Source organism: Garra rufa, chromosome 25 (assembly GCF_049309525.1).
Source record: "Garra rufa chromosome 25, GarRuf1.0, whole genome shotgun sequence".
Taxonomy (NCBI): domain Eukaryota; kingdom Metazoa; phylum Chordata; class Actinopteri; order Cypriniformes; family Cyprinidae; genus Garra; species Garra rufa.
Window position 1 is genome coordinate 28,358,746 of NC_133385.1, and position 18,653 is coordinate 28,377,398.

At 31.8% G+C, this 18,653-nt stretch overlaps 1 protein-coding gene across 1 annotated transcript in view; it reads left to right on the top strand.

The window, feature by feature from the left end:
• acot19 (acyl-CoA thioesterase 19) overlaps positions 1-8,099 on the top strand; it is a 14,923-nt gene extending 6,824 nt beyond the window's left edge. The window contains exons 3-6 of the mRNA XM_073831658.1: positions 6,002-6,192; positions 6,557-6,726; positions 7,411-7,530; positions 7,632-8,099. Coding sequence (XP_073687759.1) covers positions 6,002-6,192; positions 6,557-6,726; positions 7,411-7,530; positions 7,632-7,718 — 568 coding nt within the window. The 3' untranslated portion in view covers positions 7,719-8,099. The remainder of the gene's footprint in view (positions 1-6,001; positions 6,193-6,556; positions 6,727-7,410; positions 7,531-7,631) is intronic.
• Positions 8,100-18,653: the final 10,554 nt, after the last annotated feature.

Genomic DNA, 18,653 nt, shown 5'->3' on the forward strand with positions numbered 1-18,653 from the left:
AGCATGTCATTTCTGTCTCTACACAGTCGCGCGTTTACAATGTCTCCTCAGCGAAAACACGGACGGGATCGCGCACTCCATTCATAAAAACGGAATTTACTATAGCGCGGAATACCACGGAATTCGTCGATTTTTGGGTTAATAAATCAAAAGTTGGTCTGTCACCTGGTCCGTGTAACGCTTCACAATTCAATTTTCAATTTTCAATTAAAAAATGGAAAAACAGAAAAATGAAACCAAACGCCCATTTTTCAATTTTTGCAGTTACATGAAGGATCGATTATTCAAATTTTCTCTTCTTTTTTTCAACTTTACTTTGCTAAACTGTGACTTTTAAAATGATAAATGAATAAATGAATTCCAAGCGATTTATATACTTTCTTCTTTTTCTTGCGCTTTGCGCTGTGGGCTGTACCATTATTGCCGGGTGAGGGGGGGACTTCAGCCGACTACAGTACGTGTGTGGTGCGTACGCACACTCTACAGACAAGCAGAATAGACGCAGAAATCAAAGTAATTTCATTAGATTATTATTGAACTAAACAATAACATAAATTGTATTAATTAATAAATTAATTTTATAATAAATTAATAAAATGTACTGCATATACAGTAAAGCAGATGAGCCCCATTAGCTAAACGTTAGCAACGCTTATTTCTGCGATAACTACCGGCTGCCTGTACATTATCCCTTACATATTCGTTTATATTCGTTATTTTTCCTTTTATTTCGATCTCTTAACGTTCTTAATGTAAATGATACTGTAAATACTGGACATGCCAGTAAAGCTTTGATTATGCTATATGATGGGATTTTTACTGGAATGCAGTTTATAGGTTGAATTTAACATATATTTCATTTTATTTCGTCTAATTATTACCTAGATAACCTATATAAATAGTGTTTCATTGACGAGTGAATCATTCACGTAGTTTCATTTGTAAATCGTTTATGGTCACACACGGGCATAACTACAATCATAAAAACAAAACTGTATTGGCATAATTGTCGTTCACAATATTTGCAAAATATATGGCAAATAACATAGGCATAGCTTACACAACGTTATTTAGATAAAGCGATACACAATAAATAAAAAATATAGCTTTAAGTCACTTATCATTTATTATTATTATTATTATTATTATTATTATTATTATTATTAGGCTATTATTATTTTAATAACTGGTTAGGGCTATATTTTTTCACGCCTGACAAGCTACCAATTAAGTTTTGACTTTATGATTGCATTTACACCCGTGTGTCACGATAAACGAAAATGTTTTTATTAATAAATGAAACTAGGCTACGTGAATGATTCATTCCTCAGTGAAACACAATAGTATTATATAGTCTACATAGACGAAATGAAATAAAATATATGTTCAATTCAAACTTTAAACTACAGTTAAAATCAGTCATAGCATGTCAAGCATTTACAGTATCATTTCCACATAGAACGTTAAGTAAAGATAGCAAAATTAGGGGTAAAAACGAATATAAACGAAAATTAAAAAATATACAATAATAATATGAATTACTACTACTAGCCTACTACTGCTAATAATAATAATAATTATTATTGATATTTATAATACGGGAAAAAAGACGATCAGTAGAAGGAATGTCATGGTGTATTCTGTGTGACGATAAATGATTTCCAAATGAAACTACTTGAATAATTCACTCTTCAGTGAAACACTATATTTGTCTATTAATTAGACTAAATAAATTACAATATATGGTAAATTCAACATTTAAACTGCATTTCAGTGAGAACCCCAGTCATACACAGTAGCATATCATTAAGAACATTAAGAGATCGAAATAAAGGGGAAAATAACGAATATAAACGAATAATACAAATATTACGTAAAAAATAGGATCAGTTAATGGACAAGAATGTGGGATGCATAAAATATTTGTTGTAGGGCTATTTTATTTGATGTACTTTGTAATATTTATTCATGATAAACTTTTGAATGCTGTCTACATCGCGAACAGACAGCATCGCCCATTGTTAATATAATCATTTAATATTGTATTAATTTCTATAATAATTGATACAATCATTTGTTAACTCAAAATAAAATAGTAATACACCTATATCTAATCCTGGATTACTATGGTCACGCAGGTTTGTTTATGTAGTAAACCCGTGGCGACATAAGGATGTCATTCCCGAGTTAATATCTCGTGGCCACAACATAAGGATGTCGTTACCTCAACAAAATGATCTCGTGGCCACACATAATATGACGTTCCCACGAGTTTATATGACGTTCCCACGAATTAATATCTCGTGGCCACGACATAATATCACGTTCCCACGAGTTAATATGACGTTCCCACGAATTAATATCTCGAGGCCACGACATAATATCACGTTCCCACGAGTTTATATGTCTTGGCCACGACAAACATAAGTGAACCGAAGGTGTCCCCTGGCGGGCATCGTAGATTTGAACCCGTGTAGCGAGTTTGGTGTTTCACTTTCTATTGCTTAATGATGTTCCATACAAATGAATAAACATATAGGTGCTGTATTTCCTACTTGTACTTTTCAGAGGCATCCCCTGAAAATTCGCTTTATATGGAACATCATTAAGCAATAGAAAGTGAAACACCAAACTCGCGACACGGGTTCAAATCCCCTTTTGCCGAGCTATTAATAATCATTTAGCTACACATTAATCCATCTTGTTAACGTTGGCTACTGAAATGGTTTCCATCAATATGGGCGCCCGCACTGCACGGCAGCGCAATCATATGGCTGTAAGCAGCATCAGATGGTATAATAACGTTTTAACTGATTATTATAGGCTATAGGCCTACTATGACATAGTTGAGAAAAAGCAAGAAAAGAATAAGATTAAATAAAGTTGTGTGGGGCTAGGTGGTGCTTGCTTATATTCGGTTTTTATTGGCAGTTTTCAACACTTTCTCTAAGCAACAATATAAACGCCAAATATAGCGTGAACACAAAAAGAATGTTACAATTCCACAGGAACGAACTATAGAACAAAAGTCCTTCCTTGGAATGAGGACGCGCGCGCGCTCTAAGCGCACGGCAGCGGTGTCGAGACCTTTGTCATTTTATAATTTTAGACACTCTAACCTCCATAAACCTCAACTAAAAACGAATATAATAAGAACGAAGCCATAGCCGTTGCTAACGTTTAGCTAATGGGGCTCATCTGCTTTACTGTATATGCAGTACATTTTATTAATTTATTATAAAATTAATTTATTAATACAATTTATGTTATTGTTTAATTCAATAATAATCTAATGAATTTACTTTGATTTCTGCGTCTATTCTGCTTGTCTGTAGAGTGTGCGTACGCACCGCACACGTACTGTAGTCGGCTGAAGTCCCCCCCTCACCCGGCAATAATGGTACAGCCCACAGCGCAAAGCGCAAGAAAAAGAAGAAAGTATATAAATCGCTTGGAATTCATTTATTCATTTATCATTTAAAAAGTCACAGTTTAGCAAAAGTAAAGTTGAAAAAAAGAAGAGAAAATTTGAATAATCGATCTTTCATGTAACTGCAAAAATTGAAAAATGGGCGTTTGGTTTCATTTTTCTGTTTTTCCATTTTTTAATTGAAAATTGAAAATTGAATTGTGAAGCGTTACACGGACCGTCACTTAATTCAAATCGCGATATGGACTAGTGTCTGTGAAAACTGAAATGCAAAAAGACCGTTTTAATATGAATGGTGGAGACGCGTTTTTTTTTTTTACTACACGCATACTGAAGCATGCGTGACGCTCACGGTAATTTTTTGCATTTGCACCTCACATGAACAGATAAACTCAATCTCCAAAACTGCTGTGAGTGTCACTTTTACCGTTTCATTTAAGAAAACTAGCATCATATCATACTGTACACACAGAAACTTCATGGCAACCTGTCAAAATAAAAGTACGGTTCAACAGTGGTGTAGTGGTGCCTGGAGAAGTGGGTATACTCTTTATTTTATAACCCCCCCCCCCCATCCCCCCCACACTGGTCTAGTAAAAATATGTGGCTTTGTTTCATATTTACAGTGTATACGTTTTTCGTTATTTATCTCAAAAGAAAGGAAGTAAAATGTGACAACATGCCCCGTAGGTGGGGTAACATTTGAGGGGCACGTTGTAACACGACCATATGACAGCTTCAAATGTTATCTGATCGAATGAAAAAAATGTACACAACAAACTCAAATATTTTGTCAATAAAATACATGTGTTAACTCTTTCAAATAAAGTAATGACGTTTAAAAAAAAAGGCAAATTTTGCATTTGACAATGAACACATTGGCAAGCATGCTTTGAACGGCCCTCATCGCAACACACAGCTGTACAGTAGTTCAAAATAATGTGGACAAATTATTGATGAACATATAGACATTAAGAAAAACACTCCCCTCCCTCCACACACAGCTCTCATAGAACACCACACACATAAACGAGACAAAATGCTTTACATTTCTTGAAATAATAACATCTGAACATTAAACATGGATTGTCAGCCTTTATTCACCTGTTTCTTGTGGTTTCTCATAAAAATCCATAAAAGTAATTAGTGTAAATTACATCGCTAATGTCATAGAATAGCATAGATTAATAACAGCGGGGCATATTGTCACACAGTGTTAAAACATTCCCCATCTGCGCCACTGGAATATAATAGAGGTTAGTGTCTTCTGGTGGTTTGCGAAACTGATAAATAACGAATTGGAGATTAAAATAATAGCATATTTGTCTCATTTTAAGTGAATACTTAAAACTGAATTGAAAAGTGTACTGTTATAGTGTTCGTTTATTTAATGCAAGTTAAATTACAGTCGTTTTGTATGTGTAAATGGTGAGTTCTGTGTTGTCCAATCAGATGCTGTTACGTAATCACGTAGGGATTAGTTCGCTGTTTTGTTTATATTAGCCAGACGCCAGTATGCTCGCAGGCTCCGATGCTGATGGAAAACCATTTGCATTGGGCAAGAGCATTAATCCCGCTGTTGAAAGTCATATTTTACAAAGTAAAGTTCCTGAAACGGAATAACGTTGTTGTGTTGTGTCCTTCACGCCTCCACGAACATTAAACAACCGGGAGCACAACAGTACTTTAGCCAGAAATTTACTTTTACTATGATAAAATAAATATTCAGCGATATCTTCAAAAGGCTTTTAAATTTTGACGCGCTTTTTTCTCTCCATATGCTGCTATGGCAAGTAGTAATTTTGGTTAAGCCAGAGCCTCTGGGTTAAGCTAGCATGTGTGGAAATATTTAAACCACAAGTGTTAAAACTAACCCCGCGTTAGTTTGTGCCCCGCGCTACATTACTGGGGTGCGGGAGATGGAGCTGGCGCAATCAAATATATTCAAAAGCAAGCCGACGCCACGGTCCTGACTGCAGCATCACTGTCTTTATTGGGTGTTCTTAGTGAATATTTGCATTTATTCACATAAGACTGGATGTTGTGGACTCTCATGATTTTGGCTAATGCAGAACACTAATGGTGCGCATTAGAGGGGATTTAGAAGTGGGTATACGCAAATCCGCCTAATAAAGAAGTGGGTATACGCCGTATACCTGCGTATACCCTCCACTACACATTTGTTAAATTCAATATGTCTGAATTGAACACGATTAGGCTAGTTTCGAATAGCAATTAGGCAGGTTTTGTTGTGAAAACCTGGCAACCCTGCTGCTAACCCCAATAATGTGATATTTAGCCCCTGGAATGCGAATTTTACCAGGGGAACCCAGCCAAATACATGTATTTTACTGCCCAGAAAGCGATTTTTACTAGGGGACCCCCACCAAAAAGCAATTTGGCTAGTTTTGGGCTAGTTTTGAGTAGCGATTGTGTGGATTTTGTTGTGAAAACCTGACAACCCAGCTGCAACTTCGGATTGGGCCACTTTAACACTGTTGCAGCGGGTTGTTTTTCATGCCTGCGGGTTAAACCAACCCCAATAATGTGATATATAATTTGAATTAACAGATTTCGGAAGAACAATGTCCAGACACCCATCAAAGTGGTGTTTTCCGTGTATGAAGGACACCTTGCTAAGGGCTTCAAGCAACGCACACCCCTCACATCAGCTACTGCTGAACGCTGGTATTTGGGCCCTGAAGTCCAGAGGGTTGAAGTGACGGTGGGTGAGATAAAGGGGACACTCTTCATTCCTCCAGGTATGGATTAGTGACTAGATGCAGTCCTTGCCCATATATCATTAGTATAGGTTCAGTCGAAAATAAATAAATTAAGATTAATTAATTAATAAAAAATTTTTTAACCTTCAACCTGCTGATAGCCAATGAAGTCCACTATATATATTTTTTTTTATTCTGGAAATAAACTAATCCTTTAAAAGTTTGGGGTCAGTAAGGTTTTTCAGTACATGAAATATGTATTTTATTGTGCCAAGAGAGAAGCATTTATTTTAAAACTAGCCTACCCTGTAACCTTGTACATTTAGATGAATGTAAATCATTGTACATTCTGTCTGACTTAAGGGACTCTCCATGTTTATATGCATGTGGTTTTGTAATGCAGGTTCTGGCCCCTTTCCTGCTGTGCTGGACCTCTGGGGAGGGCAGGGAGGTCGTGTTGAGTATCGGTCAGCGCTGTTGGCATCCCACGGCTATGTCTCGCTGGCCCTGGAATACATTGGGCTCCAAAATGCTGCAGGAAAACTCCAACACATGGAAAACACCTACTTTGAGGTACATATGTGGTACAAAACTGAAAATATAATTCAGATTAACAGGTAGGTAAGTAATTACAGTTGAGATCAAAAGTTTATGCACACCTTGAAGAATCTGCAAAATGTTCATTATTTTACCAAAATAAGAGGGATCATACAAAATGCATGTTATTTTTTTATGTAGTACTGACCTGAATAAGATATTTCACGTAAAAGACGTTCTTCAGAAAAATCCTTCAGATCCCACAAATTCTTTGTTTTTTCAGCATTTTTGTGTGTTTGAACCCATTCCAACAATGACTGTAAGATTTGTGATCCGTCTTTTCACACTGAGGACAACTGAGGGACTATTTGTAACTATTACAGAAGGTTCAAACGCTCACTGATGCTTCAGAAGGAAACACGATGCATTAAGAGCCAGGGGTGTAAACTTTTGGAATTTGAAGATCAGGGTAAATTTAACTTATTTTGTCTTCTGGGAAACATGTATCTTCTGTAGCTTCTGAAGGGCAGTATTAAATAAAAAATATATGATATTTAGGCGAAATAAGAAAAATGTACACATCTTCATTCTGTTCAAAAGTTTTCACCCCCGGCTCTTAATGCATCGTGTTTGCTTTTGAAACATCAGTGAGCGTTTAAACCTTCTGATGTTTTATTGTTTAAGTTGATGACAACTTTTCCATTTTTTATTTTATTTTAGACTGCGTTCACATTTTTACAAAAACACCCGAAAGTTCGTCCTGACAGAGTGGCAGTGATGGGGATGTCATTCGGTGTCCCTGTAACGCTGGGTTTGGCGGCACACTCAGAATTTGTGGAGGTAAAAATGTCAAGAGTTCTCATTTACATGAATACATTGTAGATCTGATGCAGATTCAGTGTTGCAATGTGTTTTTCTGATATTTGATGACAACTTTCCAGCCTAGGTGTGTGGTTTGTGTGAGTGGGAGCCACATCATGCCGGTCAAAGGATCTTTGGCGGATGTCTATGCAGCACTGCAAGAGTGAGAAATATTGTTTTATCATTACAGGGGGCAATATTAAGATACGTTATACAACAACAGCAAGATTTTTAATGTTTTTTCAAGTCTCTTCTGCACACCAAGCCTGCATTTATTTGATCCAAAGTACATCAAAAGCAGTACAATTTTGAAATATTTTTACTATTTAAATTCATTGTTTTCTAGAGTCAAGTGCGAAATTATTCATACTCCTGGCAAATTCTGACTTAAAGTTACTTTTGTTCAACCAGCAAGAGTTTTTTTTCGACCGGAAATGACACAGGCTTCTCCCAAAAGATAATAAGACGATGTACAAGAGGCATCATTGTGGAAAAAAATATTATAAGAGTGATCTTAGAGTGAATTAGAGTAGCATACCAAATCATACACTACCATTTGTAGACCATTTCAAATTTTGTAATGTAGTAAAATGCTGTATTTTTTAAACTCTTTAATGTATTGTTATGAATCATATGAATCTTGTAGAATCGCTTGTGAGAAAGTTATGAAATTTGGCACACAGATAGTGGATAGTCTCATCCTTAACCACAGCAAATTTGGAGTCTCTAACTCAAACTCTCTAGCGCCACCAACAGGCCAAATTTGCGCTCATGTTTCTGTTAATAACTTTTGAACCGTAAGGTCTGAAAGCTAAATTCTTTTCCTTCTGATTCTTTGAATTGAATACATATGGAAATTTTAATTTCTATAGTTAAGATTTTTCACAATTTAAAATTTTTCAGAAATATCTACTTTTTCATACTCTTCCTAGATGGTTTGTCCGATTTTCCCCAAAATTGTCTCCGGTCATCTTCAGACAATGTTGGCAAGACATTATCAAAAGCTTTTTGATATACCAAACTGTTTTCGTCAAGTGCGTTAAGGAATTTGACAAAATTTGCACAAAAATGGATATGAGGCTATATCTCCGCAATGCTTTCGTGCATGGGTCTTCAACTAAAACGGCTTGAGGTCCAGTAATGAACCCTCCTCACCAGCCGAGGTCCAATTTAAGGTTTTTGCAAGACCAGGGTATCTGCAGGATATTTAAGCTTAAATTGTAGACTTTTAAAGACCTTTTTTAAGACCTGCACAAAAAATAAATGAATAAATAAATAATTAAAATGACTGTAAAAAGCATGATTTACAATTCAGATTTATTAAATGATAAACTTCACATTTCAGCCTTCAAGAGTCAAAGGTATACATTCTTATATTAGTTTAAACAATTATTAATCAAGTATTATATTAATTAAATAACATACATATATTTTACTGCCTTAATTGTTAAAATTTTTATAACACATTATCTTGTCGATCCATCAGTTCACATTTACAAATTGGATTTAAAACCTTGGATTGATTTTCACATTGGTCTTTTTGACAACAGCAGACGTATGGGATGATTGAAAATGGCAGATCATTCTCTTTCAACAGGAGGTGCTTCAAAATGGCAATACATGAAGCAGCGCAGCAGCTGACTTTGAAACATGCAGCGCTCATATTTATTCAGTGGATAGCCTTTCGAAGTTTCATCACAGTTCTTGTCTTTCAGTCTTCACATTTAAGACAACCTGAAATCCTAATTAAGACTTTCTTAACCCCTAATAACACTGCAGTCATCAGCGAAAAGTAAGAGTTTTATTTCAAGCATCGACTTTCAAAAACAGCCTAACACAAAATATGTTTCTTCTCATTTTTTTCCCCACTATGTTCGGGCCACAAGAGAAATATTAGGGGACTAAATTAATATCAGCATATGAAGTAGCTTCATCTCTCATTGTCTCTGAGAGAATGTGCACCATTAATGCAGCGTCAGATGCTGAAAGCGCTGTCAGTTTTTACTTTCACTTTTACAAATTGCGCAGTTTTCACGTTGCTTGTGTGATATCCATTGGCTGATGAGTTTTTAGCTCAAAGTATGCATTTAAAGTTCAGCTGGGATTAGGACTTGGCTTTATGCAGACCAGTCAAATTCTTCCACACTGACTGACTCAATCATTTCTCTACGAACATTGCCTTAATCACAGAGGCATTGTCATGTTAGAATAGAAAAGGCCCCTGTCCAAACTGTTGCTATAAAATTAGATGCCCACAATTCTCTAAAATATCATTATATGCTTAAACACTGAGATTTGTACTCATGGAAATTACTAAAATAGTCAAATCTGTTCATTAGAAGGTGTGCCAATACATTTGGCAATATAGCGTATCTACATTTTTGAACTCCTCCTAGACAGTTTGTCCAATTTGCATCAAAATTGGCTCAGATCATCTTCAGAGCATTCTGGAAAAAAAGTTATCAACAACTCTGACGCTAACAAATTTGACAAAGATTGCGCAGTATCTAATTATATGTTGGCTTTTTTGAGTTTTGTAGTAAAATTCTGTATCAACAAAATGTCTTTAACAGTGGTCTCTAACTCGGCTACAGAGAAATTGAAGACAGCTCCTTAACTCTTCATTTTACCTCTATTGTTCTCAGTCTTCCCTGATCGCTATTGAGGTAAACCACGTTAAGCTGTTTCCTTATAATGGGCTTCTATGGGGGAGAAAACGCTTAACGTGATATTATTCACTTTATCTGTGGAATAAGGGCTCGTTCTTTTGACAGTAGTTAGTGTTTGTTAGAAGTAAGGTTTGACATAAATTTGGGGTTTCCTGGTCGTTTTTTAAGCCACGTTAAGCGTTTTTCACGTTAAGTGTTTTAGAACGTCCCTGTCTTCGCTGTACCAGTAGCGGACAGCCGGAAGTAGTTAAGGCTGTTTTGTAGAACCCGGAAGAATGTTGCGCATAACGTCTATTGCTGCGTGCAGCTATATTTAATTAATAATTATTGTATTAATAAATCAATAATAAAAATACTAATTTTATTGATATGTATTTCAAATGATTATAGTTAATTCATTATGTGATTTAAATAATTACTAGAAATTGTATGTACACAAATTTAAATTACGAAATGTTTTTTTTTTTTTTTTTATGTACAGATATTGGACTTCAGTTGATGTTAACTTGTAACCTTGGGATGTAATGTTAATCTTCCAATCATAAGCACAATTTATTAACCAAGACACATTTAGGCAACTTTTTAAAGAACTAAATTAAAAACATTTCTCATTTCTATGTGATGGTGCAATTAAAAATGTCAGTAACTAGCCTACCATTCAGTTTGTGTTAGTTGTCTCTTCGTTTTTTTAAACTCCCGAGCTTAATTATGTTGTCGCACATGAGCATTTTAGTAATTATAGACACGTTCACTGGCCCCGAATCTTGCTTATGCTCAAATACCAAGGGTCTTTTCCAGCCAGAAAGGGTGCTGTCTTGGTGGGCTCCTTGATCAGGGCAATCAATGAAATGTTTATGTGTTTTTATTTATTTAATTTTTGTCTAGCTTCAATTGATAAGTTGTGTGTTTACTTCCTTTGATACCAAAAAACTGTCACGAGCTCCCGCTGCGACGGGGATCAAAGACTGATGTGTGACGCTGCCGTTGCTGCTGCCAGCTCCAGACAGCCTGCCAGAGCGTCTTACATGAGCAGATCTAGGGCCATTTGACTATGTGTAGCCATTGATGTTGACGCCAAACAGTGACGATAACATTTGTCTCATTTGTCAGTGTGCGGAATGAGGCTGATATCAGAAGTGACACATCTCATAATCACAGCTGTGCTTTTGTAGTCTGTTCTTTCAGAAAGTATTTTAACTTCTACAAAGGAAAACATGCACATGACAACTGAACAGAAAAACAACAACAACTGTGTTCCAAGGAAGAGCCTCTTTGTTCATAAATATTAGGTTGTGGCCACATAGCTGTGATTTTATTGCATCAGATTTCCAAATAGTTTAAAAGTTTATACAGAATTTCAATAATTGTATATATTAACATTTTATGTATATGCAGAAGATGTTGCATTTTGTAACTTTCATAAGGTTTACTGTTTAAATTTAATTCAGTAGCTTATGCAGTCACGATTTTAAGGTTTATAGAGAAATTGGATTCTAAAAAATAAATATACACAGAAAAATTCACTGGAGTAAAAAGTGTGACAACTAGCCCCAGTCTTTTAACAGAAAAAAATAGAAAAATAAATAAACAAGTTTTATTTTGTATTAAAAATGTATTTATTTTGTAATAAATAATTTTTGATTAATTTTTCTAAGAAATATTCAGTATTATATCAAATGTAACATTTTATATTTTAATTTAATACATTTTAATAATATTATAATTATTGTATAATATTTTAATTATATCACACAGCAAGAAAAACAATCAATAATTTGTCATTTTATTAGGAAGTTAATTGTAAATTTCATTATGAAGTTATCTTTTGTATTATATTAAACTATTACATTTTAAAATAATACATTTTGATAATTAATAGGATAAATGTTATATTATCATTTTTTTATCATTTAAAGCAATTTTTTTATTTATTTTACTAAGATTTTGTATTATGCTAAAATGGAATAAGTATTTTCTTTAAATTTTAATCAAATATAATATTTAAAATTTTAATTTAATACATTTGAATAATACAGCTATTGTATGATTTTTAAAATAATATAAATCAATCAGAAATAAAATTAAAATATATTTTTTATTTTATTAGAAAGTAATTTTTAAAAATGTAATACATTTTGATAATTAATATGATAAATATTATATTATCTAACATAATTTTAATCGTATAAAGCAGACAGTAAACGTAATATAAAATAATTTTGTATTAATTTCACTACGACATTTAAAATTTTAAAATATAATAAATAAATAATTTTTTTAAATAATTTTACTAAGAAATATTTTGTATTATATCAAATAAAACATTTTAAATGAATACACTTTAATAGTATGGTAAATGGTATATATTTATTACAAAATAATTATATAATATTTAAATTATAGAAAGAAGACTTTTTAGATTTTTTATTTTATTAGATTTATTAGTTTATTAGGAAATATTTTGTATTATAACACTTTAAAAATATGATACATATGCAATAATATTTTAATCATATAAAGTAAACAGTAAACATATAATTTATATTTGTATTAATTTTACTAAGTTATATTTTGTATTATGTCAAATTTGTATATATTAAAAACATTTTACATTTTAATTGAATACATTTTGATAATTTTATATTTATTATATAATATATAATTATTAAATCATATAAAGCAGACTGAAAAATAATGAATATATATTTTTTATTTTATTAATTTTACTAAGAAGTTATATTTTGTATTGTCATTTTAAAATGTAATAAATAATTTTGAATATTTTTACTACAAATATTTTGTATTATATACATATATACATTATATAAATACAACATTTTAATTTTAATTCAATACATTTTAATAATAAGATAAATATTGTATAATATTTATTATATAATATAAATTTATATATATTTTAAATTAGATAGAAGAAAATAACTACATTTTATTAGGAAGTTATATTTTGTATTATTAAATATAACATTTTAAATTGTAATACATTTTAATAATGTGTTAAATAGTATATGATTATATTTCAATTATATAAAGCAAACAGTAAACGTAATATTTTTTTTAAATTAATTTTACTAAGAAGTTTTATTTTGTATTATGTTATTTTAAAATTTAATACATCATTTTGTAATAATTTTACTAAGAATATTTTGTATTATATTATATAATATATAAATATACTGTATTATAATGTATTATATATTTAATACATTTTAATAATATGATAAATACTGATAAATAACATAATTATATAATATTTAAATAATATAAAGAGAAAAAAAATAAATCAATTAAAATTTTATTAGCAAGTTCTATTTTGTATTATATTAAATATAACATTTAAAATGTAATTCATTTTAAATAATATGATAAATATTATATAATAATATTTTAATCACATAAAGCAGACAGTAAACGTAATAAATATTTTTTAATTAATTTTACTAATAAGTAAAAGTTAATAAGTCGTATTTTGTATCATGTAATTTTAAAAATGTAATTTTTTTATAATTGTACTAAACATATTTTTATATTTAAAATTATTTTAATTTAATGCATTTTAATAATATGATAAATATTGTATAACATTTATTGTATTGTGTATATATATATATATATATATATATATATATATATATATATATATATATATATATATATAAAATCAGAATATAAAAATAAATTCAAAATGTAATACATTTTAATAATGTGTTAAATGTTATATAATAATATTTCAATTATATAAAGCAAACAGTAGACGTAATAATTTTTTTATTAATTTAACTAAGAAGTTTTATTTTGTATTATGTAATTTTAAAATTTTATACATATATTTTTTTATAATTTTACTAAGAAATATTTTTTATTATATCAAATATAAAATAAATCTTAATTTAATACATTTTAATAATATGATAAATACTGATAATAACATAATTATATAATATTTAAATAATATAAAGAAAAGAAAAAAATAAATCATTTTAAATTGTATTAGCAAGTTCTATTTTGTATTATATTAAATATAACATTTAAAAATGTAATGCATTTTAATATGATAAATATTATATAATAATATTTTAATCATATAAAGCAGACAGTAAACATAAATATTTTTTGTTAATTTTACTAATAAGTAAAAGTTAAGTCGCATTTTGTATTATGTAATTTTAAAAATGTAATTTTTTATAATTGTACTACACATATTTTTATTTTTAAAATTATTTTAATTTAATACATTTTAATAATATGTTAAATATCGCATATATATATATATAAAATATTGTATTTTATATATATATATATATATGAATATAAAAATAAATTCAATAAATTTTAATAATATGATAAAAACGATATAATATATTAATTATATAAAGCAGTTAATGTAATAAAAAATTTCTGATTTATTTTGCAAAGAAGCTATGTGTTTATTATATCAATTATATCAATTTAAATAGACATGTAATACATTTTAATAATTACTATGATAAACAATGATACTTATTTTAATGATATAAATCAGACAATATGGATTGTTAACTATGAACAATATATATCTTCTTAATACCGAGCATATCATTGTGTTTTGATTTCCATGTTTACAATCATAACATTGATGAGATATCTGGCTTGTCAAAATGAACCCAAGCTTCAAATCAAAGACAGTTTTTCTTCACCACAAGATGAGACACGTCTTCATACCCCGGCTTTGATTTGCTATGGAAGTGTGAGCTGCTAATCAAAAGTGCTTTTGCATTAAAAAGGATGAGAGAATCATGTCGCACAAAATCTCGAAAACCTTTTAACTTATTCCAAACAGCATCGACAAATAATTGACTAACTGCGAGACAGCAAACGACAACAAAGCGGCGGTTTAAAGACTAATAAACTCAAAGCACGTCGGATATGTCATCTGATTAATGATGTGCGATGATTTGCATTTCCACAGCGGTCAACATTACCTTAAATGCATGGCATTGATCAGATGAGCTGAACAAGTCCAGTGCGTTTATTTAATACTTTAACTCGCATTCCAAACTTGTCAGCCTGGTTGAAGATTTTGATTGATACATTTGCATTTTGTCTGGGTCTGTAAATGTCTACAGATGCCAAAAATAGCCTCGAGGGAATGACAAATGTGTTGGCTTGGTTGGTATGCGGTTTCTAACCACAGCTGTTGACTCGGAGATCATAAAAATCTGCCTTTGAAAAGTTTAAAAAAGTATTTCTGTGATTTGTAGGCCAGATGCACTGTGTTTATCACTATCTGTACCATAGCCACTGGCGTAAATTATATTCAAAGAATCATTTGCAGCAATAAAGAAGGTGACGTTTGAGAGATTCCTGTCTTAAATGTGCCTTAAAACTAGTTTTAGCCCTGAAGAAGTGAGTAGTGCTTTTGACAGAGATGTTTAAAAATGACATACGCTTGCATGAGATAAAAACGCAGCCATTGGAGTGGAAAATTAGAGATTTCTAAGACCACTCTCGTGTTTTATTGAAATAGATAATCTTCGTTTTGTGTCTCCGTTTCATCAGGAAAACTGTTCAAGAAAAATTTAAAGTGGAAAAGACACCTGTTAGTCATTTTCTCTTGCCCTGGAGCTGACCGTTAGACCTTTTAACCTTTTAACCCTCATGAAAACGTAGAGAAAATCCTTCTCTTCCTATCTAGACGCTTTTAAAATCACAAGACAACATTGAAGCTCAAATTTAATTTCTTTAGTTTCACTTTCAGGCATGGAAGTGTTAAATAATGATGTCTTTTCCGAAATAGTTCACTCAAAAATGATAATTTTCTGAAAATGTAGCCTACTCACCCTCAGGACATCCAAGATGTAGATCAGATTTAATAAAGAATTTAGTGCAGTGAATGGGTGCCGTCAGAATGAGAGTCCAAACAGCTGATAAAAACATCACTGTAATCCACAAGTAATCCACTCCAGTCCATCAATTAACATGAAAAGTGAAAAGATTTGTAAGAAACAAATCCATCATTAAGTTATTTCAAGCTTCAAATCATCAATTCTAGCCAAAATATGAGTCCATATGATCCATAATAACACTTCCTTCAGTTAAAAAGTCTATTATCTGTTGTTCTATCACATCAAAATCCACTGAAATGCTGGTTTAGAGCTGTTTTTGCTTTTAAACATGCTTGATCTGTTCATATTTCTTTTCTGATTCAGACGAGATGACTTTCAGAAAGCAATATTATGGATAGCGGACTTTACCCAGAAGCAACGGTTTTAAATTGAAAACACTTTTTCCTACAAACACACAGCTTTTCACTTCACAAGATGTTAAGTGATGGACTGGAGTGGTGTGGATTACTTGTGGATTGCTTGTAATGTTTTTATCAGCTGTTTGGACTCTCATTCTGACGGCACCCATTCACTGCAGAGGATCCATTGGTGAGCAAGTGATGTAATAGTGAATTTCTCCAGATCTGTTTTGATGAACAAACTCATCTACATCTTGGACGGTCTGAAGGTGAGTAGGGGAGAGTGAGGTGAGTTAAGCTAGTTTTTACTTACGGTGTGTTTAAATATGATTCACATGACAGTAATGGGTCCAACTTAAATATGTACATAAATTTCAGGATGTGGAATAATCATTTTGCATCTAAAATAAACTGCTTTCAAAATATGGCTTTCCAAAATAAAGTGAATCCTATGGAGAGGGTAAGTTGAGCCACATGGAGTTAAACTCTGCCACTGATTATGCTGAAGTAAGACTGATCACTTTCGCTTCATGCTATATCAAAGGAAAAGAAATTCAATGAAAATGTTTTCTTAAAATTCATGTGTGAGCCCCTGACCATTCATGCATGGTGTTTCCCCACCTGTGGCTTAGGATGCTGAGTTAGGATCCAGCTCCTTTGACCCAAACGGTCAAAGCAGTTTGGATAATGGTATAGATGGATGGGTGACATCTTATATGTTTTATTTAAAGATGCAGTTCACAACTTTGAAGCCTTTGCATTTTTTATTTTACAGAAAGAACAGACTGGAGCAACTGACCTTACAGAACTGTGATAATAGTACGTAACATCCCATCATAACTTTTGCAGGGAAATACAATTTCATAAAATCCTAAATGGTCAATTTTCATAAAACAAAGCCTATTTGAAATGCTCAAAATGAAATCAAGTTCAAAATAAATAAAAAAATGTTGGTCTAAAATTATTGAAATATAATATACGCCACTGCAGCTGTTGGTTGGACTGTTGTCTTTTTTGTAAATAAAAATTGAATATAAAAAAGTACCAATTATCCCATGTATCCCATTCATATATGTGGCCATGTCACCAATTTTGTTTAAGGCTGCCTAGAAACAAGGGGTGGGTCATCTTCCCCAAAGGCTCAAATCACCCCGCTCTCTCCTACATTTTCAGAAACTTAAATTTTTGGTTAAGTATTCTAGTAAAATTTCAGCACTTACAGTTAAATGCAGATGCAAATTGTAAAGTGTAGTAAAATAATCCTGAAATGCATTTTGGATGTTTTCTTTTCAGCAAAAACAGAAAAGCCCTAAAACCCATGTTAAATCTAAATTAAAGGGATTGTTCTCACAAAAATGCAAATTCTGTCATTAATTACTCTCCTCATTTCGTTGCAAACCCATCAGACCTTCGCTCATCTTCAGAACACAAATTAAGATATTTTTAAATCTGAGAGCTTTCTGACCCTGCAAAGAAAGCAAAGCAAATACCATGTTCAAGGCCCAGAAAGGTAGTAAGGACAATATTAAAAGAGTCCATGTGACATCAGTGGTTCAACTGTAATGTTATAAAGCTACAAAAATACTTTTTGTTGGCAAAAAAAATAAAATGTGACCCTGGACCACAAAACCAGTCATAAGGTTAAATTTTACAAAACTGAGATGTATACATCATATGAAAGCTCAATAAATATGCTCTCTATTGATATATGGTTTGTTAGGATAGGACGATATTTGGCCGAGATACGTCTATTTGAAATCTGGAATCTGAGGGTGCAAAAAAATCAAAATACTGAGAAAATCACCTTTAAAGTTGTCCAAATTAAGTTCTTAACAATGCATACTACTAATCAAAAATTACATTTTGATAGGTTTACGGTAGGAATTTTTCAAAGAATCTTCATGGAACATGATCTTTACTTAATTTCCTAATGATTTTTGGCATAAAAGAAAAATCAATCATTTTGACCCATACAATGTATTTTTGGCTATTGCTACAAATATACCCCAGCGACTTAAGACTGGTTTTGTGGTCCAGGGTCACAAATAATGACTTTATTCAAAAATGTCTTCTCTTCTGTGCAGGATTGCCAGGTTTTACAACAAAACCCACCCAACTGCTGTTTAAAACTATTCCAATCGCGTTTTGGTGGCAGGTCGCTTCAACCTGCGGACATGAAAAAGCTGTAGCAG